Below are 15,533 nucleotides of genomic sequence, written 5' to 3' on the forward strand. Positions count from 1 at the left end.
TCATATAACATGCTCTTCAAACCCTTAAAATCAAAACTTCATGCTCTTGAAATTCTTTAAAATCATGCATACATATCTCAACATACATCTTTTTATATCAAAATAATTATATCTTGAATAGTGGATTTAAAACCTTGAAAATTTGTACTTGCCTTTATTCTTCAAAGAACGGAATCAACATGGACTTGTAGAGATCTAGCCTTACTCAAATGGAATCAAGACGTGCTAAAAAGGCAGTCAAAGGAATATGAAATCCAGTAATTTGATTAGTTGTTCCTACACTCAAAATAAAACTTTATATGGTGAGGAGACAACAAAAACCAAAGACAAAATCAAATAAGAAATGCATTAGAAAAAAAGTGCAGAACCATATTACAAGAAGGCTTCGATCTAGGCTGAAACGTCCACCAAAAATAGCAATTTTAGCTAAAACATAAGGTACGGATGTAAGGAAGATAACACTTTAAATGGATTAAAGTTTTAACATCGGATGAATGAGATGTGATCAAAATACAGCAGCTGCGCAGAGGGAGGCGAGCTTGAATGAAATTTGGAGATTAGGAAGAGGAAGGAAGATGGAGGAAATTGTTGGGATTCTTGAAGCTTTGATGAAAGCTTACGGGAAGCTCTTGAAGTTGGGATTGAAAAATGAGAAGGAAGGAAGAAGGAAAGAAACGTGAAGAAGAAAGAAGATGAAATGGAGAGGAGAAAACCAAGTAAATGAGATGGTGTAGGAAAGGAAATAATTGGTGGTGGTTAGGAGGACTACATCAAATGCAGTCTTTCCAACACGCCTCAAACTCGACTAATAAGATTTTCTCCTCTCAATTATTAAAATAAAACCATAACAATATTATAATCAAAATACTCGTAGAATCATTTAACACAATAATAAACATATATTTTTAACATTTGAATTATCAATCTTTTACATCACATATAAATGAAATAAATTCATTTAACTCTTAAAGTCTCTTTAATACTCGTGAATGAATTTATGGAGTTTTCTGGGTATTACACATGCTCCCTTTGAGGAGCTCCAGAAACTCCCTGGCAAGTCTGGTTCTTGTACTGACAGTAAAGTACTCCCCATAGAACACCTCTCTTAATCCGTTCCAAGTCAAATTAGTAATATCCATAGCAGAACGGGTTCCCTGCCACCAAACCCAGGCATCATCTTGGAACATAAAGATAGTGCACCTCACATGATCTGCATCATCGAGTTTCATGTAATCGAAAATGGTCTCCACCGACTGCACCCACTCCTCGGCTACAATGGGATCAGCCCCTCCTTTGAACTCCGGTGGCCCTAGATCCTTAAACTGTTTAAATATCGGATTGTTTATTCCAGGCTGATTGTTATTCTTGCCACCTGCCTGCACCTGGATTAAATGCTGAATCTGTTCCCCTTGGGCTCTACTCTGTTCTTGCAACAGATTTTCCAACCCGGCCAGAAACTGGTTGTTTTGATTGTTCTGATCGCTCTCATTATTCGAATTCCTAAGGGTAGTCATGTTCTTGATGTCCAACATAGTCCACATACTCAATCACGTTTTAAACATAAACAACATACTTGAAACATGCATAACTCTTAAATCGTGCATACTATCATGCATCTTAAACAATCCATAACATAAAAAAAGTTACAGACCTGAAGACGAAGAATAGGGTCGTGGCAAGTATGTATGCGTGCGATAAATCCCATAGCGAACTGCTCTGATACCAAGCGGTAACGTCCCAAACTTTATTGGAGCGTTACTCAAACATAAATACTTCAAAATTTGGGGAAAATTTTAAATTTTGCGGAAGCATCATCTTCTTTATTAAATAAGAGTATTAAAAAGTGCACGAATAATGAAATTAGCTTTCAACAAACTTTGCCAACATGACCATCAAATGAAAATTTAAAACATGTTTCCCCTTCATCAGAATAAAATAATTTTTTGATTAACTCTCATCCAAACACCTCGCACTCATGCATCATCCACTGGACCGACCTGTGGCTCCTCTTCATGTCCGCCAACATATTCATCGATGAAGGTATCGATATTCTCGTTATCTGAGTCATTCAAGTATAGTGAGTCTAAAGACTCAGCAAGAATAATGCATAAAAGGATTTTTACTAAACCTTTAACTGAGAAAAATCCTTAGAATAAACTTTCATGCAAAACATAACGTGAACATATCTTGAAGAAATCATAACAATAATACATTTGGGGGTAATGAAGTATGTGTATTGTGGTAACCGGCATAATGAGCCCTTCATAGTTTCCTGTTGTACAACAAGCATATGGCATTACGCCTGTAAACTTTCATTCTTTGGATAGCCGCTCCGGAGATCATCCCGAAGTGCATATCCCGTATAATAATCCCATGAGCCATGTTTGGATAGCCTCTCTGGAGCTCATCCCGAAGTGCATACCCCGTGCAATCACCACAAAAGGCATAAATCATCAAAATATTTTTTTCATGTATTGTATCATTCATTGAATCATATCGTGTCATCATCATACACCTCCTTGTAACTTCATAAAATCATGCTCTTAAACTTTTCGTGATATCATAATGCATAAAATAATTCAAAATATTTCATGATAAAATAGCTTTCTTGGGGGAAAATCACATAAATTAGCATAATTGATAACGTGAGTCTTTCCGTCCGTCCCGTACATTCGAATTTGAAACTCTTTCCTCTTAAAGGAGCTTAAAAAGTCAAAAACTTGAATTTTGGACTGAACACATGAAAACTAAAATTTTGAGACAGAACCCTGCTCGCTCGAGCGCAGGAACTTGCCGTTCGAGCGAGCCATGCATTAACAATCTCGCTCGAGCGGCAAAAATATGCGCTCGAGCAAGAGGCTCGCTGCCGAGATTCCTCAGCAGCAATGCACAAACGTCTTTACACCCTTCCTTTCTAATTTTTATGCTCTAAACGACTCTCTTTCTCCATCAAATGTTTTACACTTGAAAAAAAATCATTCCTGGACAAGTAAACTTCAAAACTTGAAAAATATTTGTCCCAAAAACTACCAACATCAAAATTATGCAACAACGCTTCAAAATCCATAAAAACCTCAATACATTACACCCAAGACATCAGGAACAACTCACACTTCACGTTTAAACATCATACTCGTGAAATTTTACAAGAAACATGCATCGATCATCATAAAACCACCTAGGATTAAACCTTTAAAATAGATATAGTCTTGAATGGGTTTCAAAACAGTAAAAACTTACCTGACATAAAGTGGTTCCCTAGTTTCACATATGATGCCTCTATGTGTTCTCAAAGATGCATCACATCGTTATCAAACTCCACATGAAACCCTCGATGAACCAATGGTTGCAAATTTGATCGGGATATAAGATATGAATGGATCGTATTGTACGATAATCATAATCGATTGGTCTTGCAGGCACTATCAGTGATACCTAGGGAATCATGGGACGATGCTACTAGACGCTCTTACCATGATGCGATGGGTCCAATTAGAAATGAATTATGACATTCTTATGATCAATGAGTTGATGCATAGTATTGCAAATATGGGTAAGCCCGTATAAAGGACAATGTCCTGAATCACAAAAAGTTGTGAACCCACGGCTAGCTATATCCTTGAACCATTGAGGGTCACAAAAGCACTGGTTTTCATATTCCCGTGCGTTGAGATAATAAATTAAAAAGTTGAATTTATAAAAAATGAGTTTGATGAGATCAAATGATAAGCTTATAAATAAGTTTATAAGATCTTATAGAAATTTTGAGAGCATGACTGCTAAAAATAGTGAAGGGAGTGCACCTGCCTAATTTGAGTCAAAATGTTACAAAATTAGCAGCTGTCTTATTTATACTTCAGTGGTTTCAAAAAATTAAAGTGTGCATCATAATAAAGAATAAGTTAAAATCGTTCCATTGATGATATTGGATCGTCGATAGAGATTATTATAAGAATAATATAATGGGCGCATGTATCATGAGCTTGTAGGAGTAAAATTCTCTACAAGAAAAAGGACTTTTCGCGGCGTGCAATGTGCACCGCAAATTGCTATCCACGATGCGCACTGCATGCTACGGTGCACGCTGCAAATTTATAAGCCATCGAAAGTGAGGCACTATCTGCGGCATGCACGGAATGTCGTCAAAAGTGAGGCACTATCCGCAGCATGCGTTGCAAGCCATCGTTAAATTTAATAACGGCGTGCGCCGCATGCTGTCGAAAATGAGGCACTATCCGCAGTGTGAGCTGCATGCCATCATTAAATATAATAATGTCATGCACCGTATGCTGTCGAAAGTAAAGTAATATCCGCAGCGTGTGCTGCAAGCCGTCGTTAAATTTAATAACGATTAGAAACCATTTGAAGCAACAATTCCTCCTCCACATTTCTGAAAAATCTCTCTTTTAAACCCAAAATCATGGTCAATAATCTTCAAATTTCAACATTACAATACTAATCACTTCTTCAAATTATTTAAAGAAATAAAAATCATATTGAAATACTGTGGATGAAAGAAACAACCTAAATAACTACAATATTCTGAGAATTTAATGAAAGAATAAATCAGAACAAAATCCTTTGTGATATGTTCTCTTTAATTACGTATGAATCAATGGAATGAAAGCTTTGATTGTTGATTTTTTTTAAGTAAACAATTTCAGTATCTAAACCAAATCCATTTATAGTCTTTACCTCGATGAGTCTGATTTCTTGAACAGTTTGTCCAATGGTTTCACACAGTACAGATCGTTGGCAGAGTACTTATCAACCCCTAGAGACAACAAAATGTGTAGCAAGCAGATCTTGCCTCGCTTCAGCGTCCGTTCGATTTTCCTCACGAACAAGGCCTAAAACCATGAAAACGTAGATTATATCCTATAGGATTTTATCATTATCGATTTTACATGCTAGTATATATTTGTTGAACTATCTTGTGTACGCATATAGATGTGTTTTTAGTTCTATTAGCTTCAAGTATCATATTGAATACACATACATGCACTTTTGGTCTTGTTAGCTTCCAATATCAAAATATATCTTCAATAACTAAATTTTAAAATCTCAGAACATATGTTGATGCTTAATCATGGCTATAGATCACTCAAAGTAAGCATATCCTTCAAGATTCCATACTAAAAACTTCAACAACTAACTTTATAACTCACAAAATGTAATATCGATGCTTAATCATGCCTACAAAACACTTAAAATGACATGGGAAATTTTCAAAAGCCACCAGATTCCAGTAACAAGTTCAAGGATTAAACTGCATTTACTGGGAATGAATTACAAGTCAAGCCATATATCACTGAAAATCCATACATGTATATTTTTCAACAAAAAAAAACGATGCTAAAAAATAATAATCCTATAGAAAGTTCTGGAAAATTTATTGAATTCTGTTAGGATGATGTTGCTACTCGGGAATTCGGAATGATCAACCAACTTTTGATATTCTTGATGATTTTCTTATTAGTACTTGAAATCTAATAAGTCTTGAATAACTTCGCATCAGATTAATAGATTTGTTGTTCCTTAAGCCTTAGGAAACATCATGTCTCATTTAATTCTTTTGACTTATCTTGGAGGGTTGATAGATTTGTTTTTCATCAAGCCTAATGAAACATTGTATCTCAGAAGCAGGATCAAGATCAACAACATGGGGCTACACGTGACCACGGAACATATATATTTCATGATCAGGAACATGGATGGATTATTGGTATATATGATTTTGTCTGATGAAATATTTATGGGACTCATTAGTTTGGAAAGTACGTAGGTTAAGCACCCAAAAAGTATATAATAAAATCACTAAGATGATACACGATAGAAAATTACCCTTTAGGGTGAAGAATCATGATTTCAGAATCAAGGAAGTGGGCTGGGCATAAGTTGATAGATGATTGCATATTCTTTGGCCTTTAAAGATGTGAGTGACAGCATTCCATTAAGCATATACTTCGGCTTTTGCTAGATTTAAAAAGCTAATGACTGTCACATTACACATTCACAAACGAGGATAGGAAGCAAGCTAGAAGAGAACAATATCATGTGTAAGGCCCTGAAATTAATTTTTTCGTGATTAGCAGAGTTGATTATTATTTAATTTGGAATTAGTGGAAATTAATTGAGCCGGGATTGAATTGATTTAATTTGTAGTTTCAGGGACCGGTTTGCAATTAGTCGGCTGACTAGTCAAGTGGGGAGTATTATATTATTATCTATCCTACTCCATCACCATCACTCATTCTATCTCCTTCCCCCACCCTCACGTCGACCGAGAGACCGAGAGAGAAGCCATGACCAATTTTTCAAGCTTCTTCTTCCTCCGATTCGCACGATCCGACTGTCAGATTTCAGATTCGAGTTGAGATTCACGATCACCGCAATGAGGGCGTCGTTTTGACGTAAGTTTTGCTACGATCCATGAACTTTGATTTTTTTTTGGGTTGTCAGAATTTGATAAATTTCGAGTATGTCGTTCTTGAGCTTGCATAGACCGTGTATTCGAAGTCGGTTTGAAAAAAGAACGAAGTTTGGATTTTATATAATTTTTGGAGCATATTTTCGAAAATGGGTTTTGTGAATTATAGTTGGATTTGGTTGTTTTGATGGATTGGATGATGATATGAGTTGTTTAGAGTTGGTTGATGTTGTTGTTGATTTTTGGTTTGACCATTTATAGTCATTATGCCGTCGAAATCAAGTTTTGGACTATCGGTTCTATTATTTCGGTTTGATTTCCGGTTTGGTTTGAGTTGATGAATTGATATCGAATCCGTATGTTCAACATTTTCAGATTTGGGTTGACGATTCGGGTTTGCAACGAACTAGGGGAGTTTGAACCGATTCGAGAATTGAAGACAGTATAGTATTGAACTTCCTGTATTGATTCGTTTTGATTCGATTCGATATTGATTTAGTTCATTGTTATTTTCTGGTTTGAATCCTCGACGAACTTGAAAAAGAAAAGAAGACGACAATTGAATGAACGAGACGATTAACTCGAATTTGAATTAATTCGAGTGCCCAAAAGAAATCACATACTTGTATGCTATTTGAATTATTTGATTTTAACTTGAATGAGTTTAATTTCACTTGCATACATCTTGAGCCAAAGATTTGATTCATTTTGAACTTAGACGATTTAGGGAGCTATATTGAAGTGGCTTTGGATTTCGAGTTTTTCCAATTGCTAGAATACTTCTTATAGTTGCTCTGAAGTCTAGGGGTTTGAGTTGAGCGACATCCACCCCGAATGGGTGTGTCGGTGAGTTGTTCGTGAAAACTTGACCCCGGGATCCCAACCGAGTACCGATTGATATTCGATTATCCGATTAGATAATCCTGAGTTTTGAAGTCATGCATTGCATTTTAATGCATTTTGAGTTGAGTGCTGATATGTCCTTTTTTAATTAATTGACTCGTTGTTTTAAATAACATGATTTGATACATTATTTGGAATTGCTTGATTTGTCTCTTTTACTGGGAATTAGATTCTCACCGGATTATCCGGTTGTCATTTTGTTTGTATGTGTACTTGATGGCAGGTGGGGCAGGATCAAGTCAAAAGCTGCATAACTAGATCGAGTTGGAAGTGATTGAGTGAGACACTGTTTAGAAGTTTGTTCTTTTAGCAATCTTGCATTATAGGGTTGATGAAATTTCATGTCTTGAATCATGTTTAGGAAACCCGAATTTATTTGATTTGTCAAATGACCCTATCGTCGAACTTCTTATTGTATTTTGGGCACAACTTAGAATATTGTATGTTCTAAATATTGATATGTATGTGTTCTTAAATTTAGATTTGATTGGAGTTTCTTTTGGAATTTGTTCCCAGGGCTCTGCACTTTTTCTGTCCGATTGGCCTGCGCGCGAGCGAGGCTTGACCTCGCGCGCGCGCGAGATGCTAGGAAGGCTCGGGTAATTTTGCCCGCGCGCGCGCGGGCGCGAGCATTCTGCAAGGCCTCTGGCCTCTTTGCCTACGCGGGCGCGAGGCTTGTTTTAAAAAAATAATAAAATTGATTCATTTTACTCAGCTCTTTGTGTTCGATTGTGGTTAATTATTCGAGATTAGATGTTTAGAAATGAGGTCTCACATCATGCACCTGTTTATCTAAGATCAGCATGTGTTAACCATTATTCAAGCTCTAAATATCCATTACCATATTAATACTCCAAGGTTGAACATGACAGATGCATGATACAACAACAATATACTATCTCACTATTTCAATTTCAAATCATGAAAACCCAAAGACATTCACTGTGGTGGCATAGCAAGCTCACAAAGCGGACATGACTTATTCTATTATATTCATTATTGACAGGTTTAGAACAAGATTGTGATGTTCTCATGAGGTTGAGTATCGGTGAATGAAATCCAACAGAAAGTACAACAAATAAACATAATCATTACTTCCAAAGCAAGCAGAACTCCTTCTAGAATCTATCCTATAATACGTACAAACAGATGCATTTAATTTTGTTGGATGTTGTGCCATTTTACAAGCCCCAAATTGGAAAATCCTATTTTCTCAATCAACTAATCAGGAAAACCACTTAAATCTCTCACTCTATGAATCGAACACTAAACGTTCTTGTTTTCTATTTTGGAAAAAAACCATTGTCCATGTGTAGTTTTCTGGTATATTCGTGATTTGGCTTTGACCGCTTTCAACTCTTCAGTCGGAAATTGAATTGAATTAATAACAAACCAACACCCAAATCTCATACAAAATCAGTCAAATCAAATACCACAAAATTTAGAGAAAGGTAGATTTATAAACATGGATAGATTTGGAACATACAAGATATAAGAGGCGTCGTGTGAATCTAAAAACGTGGCACAAATCTCCACAATTCTGAATAGAAAAAGGAAAATAAGAAGGAAGGATTTTTTAGTCTGTACGATGGAGAGAAATATATCGGCCGATGAAGCAGAGAAAAGAGAGAAGTGCGGGAGAGACAAATTGTAAGTTGAATTCAACTATATTCCCTAGATCAAAATTGTATTACCAATGATAAAACAATACTAAATTGAACAAGGTATCATTTATTGTTTTGCATCAAACCAAATGTGATTCGTCACTGCTCTTTCAACATAGGAGAAACAAAAAAAAAATCATAGGGCACCTCAATTATAATCAGCCAGCTGCAATCAAAACTCACCAGAAAAAACCCAAATTGCGGCTGGTTCAACCATAAAAATTCAGGCTTGGCTCAGATAATTTTCTAAGATTATAATTATAGCTATACTACCACAAAACAGCCGGAAACCAGTGTGAAATCACCAAAAAAATAAAGAATAACAACGCTCAACTAAAAGTCGAAATATCCAAACCTGAACGAAACTGAATTTTCCAAAAATTCCTACAAAATTTGAAAATTCACATTTATATTTTATAGAGCATCTAAACGTCTAAATAATGATTTAAAAACTCTAAAATTTGAAAATTCTACAAATGGTATCAACTCAACCAAACTCAAAATAATAAGCATGATTCTTCCGTTTGGAAATATTTATCAGCACTATGCACAAAAGTCGAATTCGCAGAAACATAAAGTCATACAATTGAAATTGATGGCAGATTAGCTCTCAATAAGCATAATTTTCCCCCTAATCTTCGAATTCTGCAGCTTGAAATGAATAGATTACAAAAATTATTAAAGTAAAGTCAATGTAATTGAAATGTGAAATGCATCAATCGAAGATTAGAGTATTTACCGACGGTCTTCTGGTGTTCCTGCGAATTCCTAACTCAAGAGATGGTAACAAGGAGCAGGGAAGAATAAAAATAGTTAGACTCCGATGTGAAAGGGAAATAGAGGATTAAGGAAGTAGAATCTGTTGAAGACAAAACACTGAGATGTTTTGGTCGGGGTGGAGGAAGATGAAGATTTCTTGACCAAAGAAAATCACTCTATCCATTTCACTCATGGTCAAGAAGGGCTTTCAAATTCCTGCGATGTGGAACTTGAAGCAGTAGAGCAGAATGAAGAAGAAAAATTTGATGACTTGGTCAGCACCTTAAATGGAATTGAGTCTTCATTGGTTTCACTTTATGGGAACATTGAGGCAATCAGAAATGATCAAGGCCAAAATGGAAATCACCTTTCGATTATTAGAGACTTAAATGACAAAAGAGGTGGTGATGCTGCTAAAATAGTTCACCATGCTACATTGTAGTGACCCAACACGAAATCACTGACTAATCAAAGCTTAAGAATACAATTAACTTAAAGTACGATAATTAAAATAATTAGCAGAAACTAGAACAAAAATACAAAGTCACAGGCAGAACAACTGGGTCAAAAATAAAATAATATAATACAACCCCACGGAACCACTGCAGCTCATCGACCACTACCTTCGGATCCGTCCAACCTAAGTCCTGCCCATAGAATAGGGTGTCCAACACAAAATACTATGGACGTGAGCATAAAACGCTCAGTATAGAAGTACGAATATACATATACCATGTGTGCTATAGCGACCCTACCCGGATCCACTACCTAATCAGAGTTATTAACGCATGCATAAAATAATTAAAGCGTAAAGAGCAGATAATTAAGATACAACAAATCCAATCGGGAGAATACAACCAACAACAGTAAAAAGTGTATAAATACTTTTATACAACCATATCAAAAGTTCAAGGGTAACAATCCCTACCACTAAAATCTCACTGCAACTGCCACCGCTCTCACTCCTGGTACGAACCTCCGGGACCATCCAGCCTCAAGACTACCCCGCCACAAGGTATCACAAAATACCAAACACAGGGGAGTGAGCGAATACGCTAAATACAAAAGCAATGATATATATACAAATATGTAGCACATAAATGACTTTAAAACAAGGGTAACACGCTTTGCTCAGGGCGCCATGAATACACAGTACCGTGCTTAGAGAGTGACTGCGTAGGGTACTCGTATATTCCCCTATATATCAACTATAGCGTCTCCTCCACCGTCGTAGTCTCTCCTAGTGATAGCAAAACATGGGGCTAGGTCTCCCCAAATTCTGACCCGAATCCAAAATAGGATACAACTCTCATATGGAAAACTATCAATGCCTGACCCGAGTCCAAAATGAGGTGCAAGTTCCCTATGGAGACTGTCAATGACACCTTTCACGAGATGCAGTCCAGTGAAAAGTATGCATGTACTAAAGAAGTAAAGCATGGAAAACACATAGCACATAAAAATGCAACATATAAGCATATATATCATGACGGCTATCTCGGTCAGTACTTACGTACCTCTAAGACTGCAGGAAAATCCTAGCACCACTAGTCTAGATCCCACGCCTACAAGTCCACTATACTGCGTCTACAATGCAAATACCCATGCATCATTATTTAAGCTCTAAAAGCCTTAACTAAGCTATTCCATACTCCTAAATATTTTTAAGAATCCAAAGCTATACCTGCGTCCGTTGTCAACCCTTTGCTGTCAATTGCCTCAAAACATAGGCACAGCTCCACTACGATGCCGGGATCTCCATGATGCTTTCGTATTTCCAATAGGATGCCTAGAACTCCCTAGATCTAACTAGAAATCTTAGAAGCTATAGAGAAGAGAGGAACTTGGTGCACTCCAAATGAGGCCTCGGCACCCCTATTTACAGACGGAGATCGGATCGTCTGATCGCAAACGGAGCATCCGATCGCAAACGGAGCGTCCGATTGCCTACCGAATCATCCGATGTCCCATCCATGATGCAAGAAATAACGTCACCTTGCTGAGGGTTATAATGACGTAAGACCTAGCCATATCAGAGTGTCCGATCTTGTCGACGGAACGTCCGATTGCATCGGAGCATCCGATCTTCCTATTGGATCTTCTGATAGGTCTTATGATTAATTAATCAACTAATTATGATTAATCCACTAATCACTTTATTTGTTTAGGGGTCACTACATTCTCCCTCACTTAAGAAATTTCGTCCTCAAAATTGAAGTCTGAGGAAAATATAAAAGTAAGAACAAATGTTCTTTATTACAACTGAACATTTCAAAGTACAAATATTTACAAAGAAAGGTTCAAAACTCAAAACAACTTTGGATGCTCAGCTCGCATCCGGCTATCTAGCTCCCAAGTCGCTTCCTCTGATCCCCTACGCTTCCACTGCACCATCCCCAATGGTATGCATTTGTTGCGAAGTACCTGGTCCTTCCTGTCAAGAATCATGAGAGGTCTTTCAACATAGGACAGATCCTGGTCCAATTGCACCTCAGACAGATGCAATATGTGTGACTCGTCTGCCATGTACTGTCTCAACAGGGATAAGTGGAACACATCATGAATGTCGAAAAGATAAGGTGGCAAAGCTAGACGATAATCCACGTCTTCAACTTTCTCAAGAATCTGAACGGATCGATAAACCTCGGCGACAACTTGACTTTGAGACCAAATCTCATCACCTTCCGGAAAGGTGACACTCGCACGAACACATGCTCTCCTACCTCAAAATGCAATGGTCTGCGGTGAGTGTTAGAATAGCTTGCCTATTGATCTTGAGCTGCCATAATCCTACGATGGATCAACTCCACTGCATCGATCATTTGCTAAATCATCTATGGACCTTCGACTTGACGTTCGCCAAATTCGTCCCAAAACAAAGGTGTACGACAACGGCGTCCATATAGAGCCTCAAATGGTGCCATGCCAATGCTGCGATGGTAGCTATTATTGTAAGAAAACTCCACCAATGCCAAATGATCGTGCTACGCTGGTCCAAAATCCATGAATTTAGATCGAAGCACATCCTCAAGAGTATGGATAGTACGCTCTGTATGTCCGTTAGTCTCTGGATGATAAGCTGTACTCAGACTCAGTGTAGTATCAAGAGCTCTCTGGAAGCTACCCCAAAACCTAGAGGTAAACCTCGGATCTCGGTCACTGATGATGCTCAATGGAATCCCATGAAGACGAACAACCTCTTTCACATATAGACGTGCCATCCGATCAAAAGTAAAGTCTCGATTATACGACAAGAAATGCGCTGACTTTGACAGTCGATCAACAACCACCCAAACAGCATCACAATTCCTGAAAGTCATAGGCAATTGGGTGACAAATTCCATCGTCACATGCTCCCACTTCCACTCAGAAATCTTTAAACTCTGGAGCAATCCACGAGGTCATCGGAATTCTGCCTTGACCTACTGATATACAAGGAATCGAGACACGAATTGATAAATGCTGCGCTTCATTCTTTTCTACCAAAATCTCATACGTAGATCCTTATACATCTTCATGCTGCCCGGATGAACAAAGAATCTACTACGGTGAGACTGTGTCAGAATCTCCTCCCTCAGTGTGGAATCATCAGGAACCACCACACGTCTGAAAAGACACAACAGACCATCATTCTACAAATGAAAACCAGAAGTCTTTCCATCCTGAGCCAATTGGGCTAACTTTTGCGTCTTCCGATCAACGGTCTGAGGCTCACGTATACGAGTATACAAGGCTGTTTTGGCAAGTACAAAAGAAATGCTAACTCTCTGTTTTTCGTTATTGTGTCAAAAAATGAAACCCAAGGAACAACACTCCTCTACCACTCGTGCAACCGATCGGGTACGAAGGGAACCCACATACACCTTGCGGCTAAGAGCATCCACACTGAATTGGATGGTACTTGATCTCGCAATCGTAGTCCTTCAGCAGATCCATCCATCTTTGCTGCCTCATGTTCAACTCAACCCAAGTGAACAAATACTTCAAGCTCTTATGGTCAGTGAAGATCTCAAATCTTTCAACGTACAATTAATTGCGCCATATCTTAAGATCAAAACAATGACTGCAATTTCTAAATCATGTACGGGATAAATTCTACTCAAGAGTCTTCAATTTCATAGAGGCATAGGCAATCACATGTGCTCTCTGCGTCAACATGCATCCCAAACCCTAGAGAGAAGCGTCGGTGTGGACTACATAACCACCCGATCCAGACGGTAGAGCATTGGAGCTATAGTGAGACGGCGATGCAACTCATGAAAACTCTCCTCGCACTCTGACGTCCAAACGAAAGGCACATATTTCTTCATCAACTGTGTCAAAGGCTTATAAATCTGAGAAAAGTTCTCCACAAATCTACGGTAGTAGCCTGCCATCCCAAGAAAACTACAAATCTCTGCAACTGTCGTCGGATGCGACCAGTTCAGAATGGCTTCCGTCTTACCAGGATCAACTGATACAACATCCCGTGAAATCACATGACCAAGGAAAACAACTCGGTCAATCCAGAAGTCACACTTACTCGCCTTCGCATACAACTGCCTCTCTCTCAGTATCTGCAATATAGTATGGAGATGGAAAGCATGCTCGACAACACTGTGAGAGTACACCAGAATATCATCGATGAACACTACAATGAACTTATCTAGAAAGTCACGGAATACACTGTTCATCAAATCCATCAAGATAGCTGGTGCATTTTTCAATCCAAACGGCATCACCAAGAACTCGTAGTGACCATACCGTGTGTGAAATGCTGTCTTGGAGATATCCTCCTCTCTAACCCGCAAATGCTGATATCCCGACCGCAGATCAATCTTAGAATAAACAAAAGTACCCTGTAGCTGATCAAACAGATCATCTATCCGTGGAAGAGGATAATTTTTCTTCAGAGTCACCTAGTTAAGCTGTCAATAGTCTATACACAGACGCATCGACCTATCCTTCTACTTGACAAATAAGACTAGGGATCCCCATGGCAAAACACTAGGTCGAATGTAGCTCTTATCAAGAAGATCCTCCAGATGCTTCTGCAACTCTTGCATCTCTGAAGGTGCTAATTGATACGGAGCTCTGGAAATCAAAATCGTTCGTGGCACTAACTCAATTCCAAACTCGATCTCCCTAACTGATGGTAAACCTGGAATCTCCTCCCGAAACACATCGAGAAACTCATGGACTATGGGTATCTCCTGGATGTCTGGTCCCTCCAAGGATACATCGATGGCGTAAATAAGGTAGCCTTCCCCACCAGACTCTAAAGAACGCCGGGCTTTCAGAGCATAAACCACTGGAATTGGGGGTCGCACTCCCTCACCATAGAAATACCATGCCTCGCCATCCTCAGGACAAAACTGAACGAACCTCTGATAGCAATCCACTATCGCTCTGTAGGTAGTCAGGAGATCAATCCCAATAATACATTCGAAGTCATCCATAGTTAGGATCATTAGGTTAGCAATAAGCTGATACCCCTCAAAGTCCAAAGTGCAACCAACCACTAGACGCTTAGCTAAAACCTCATTACCCATCGGAGTGGACACCACTAGAAACACGTCTAAAGGAACATAGGGTAGTCTATACTTCTTAGAAAACTATGCCAAAATAAACGAATGAGACGCACCAATATCAATCAAAGCATATGCAGAAAAACCACACAAACTACAGGTACCTGCAATCATCCGATTGCTGTCAGTCTTCGCCTGTTCCTGGTTCAGAGCAAAGACTTTCCCTTAAACATGTGGCTGTAGAGAAGAATGACCACATGAAGAAGTATG

The 15,533-nt window shown here is 38.3% G+C and overlaps 1 protein-coding gene across 1 annotated transcript; it reads right to left on the reverse strand.

The window, feature by feature from the left end:
* Window positions 1-1,973: 1,973 nt before the first annotated feature.
* LOC140889314 (uncharacterized) lies at window positions 1,974-15,287 on the reverse strand. The gene is made up of 9 exons (XM_073297033.1): window positions 15,179-15,287; window positions 14,742-15,046; window positions 14,279-14,654; window positions 14,032-14,209; window positions 13,267-13,362; window positions 12,901-13,065; window positions 12,181-12,475; window positions 11,274-11,343; window positions 1,974-2,059 (listed from the first exon to the last, which is right to left on the reverse strand). The coding sequence occupies exons 1-9, from the start codon at window positions 15,285-15,287 to the stop codon at window positions 1,974-1,976; spliced, it is 1,680 nt and encodes a 559-aa protein (XP_073153134.1).
* Between the last annotated feature and the right edge of the window lie 246 nt (window positions 15,288-15,533).

This window comes from Henckelia pumila, chromosome 3 (genome assembly GCF_033568475.1).
Source record: "Henckelia pumila isolate YLH828 chromosome 3, ASM3356847v2, whole genome shotgun sequence".
NCBI classification, from domain to species: Eukaryota; Viridiplantae; Streptophyta; class Magnoliopsida; order Lamiales; family Gesneriaceae; genus Henckelia; species Henckelia pumila.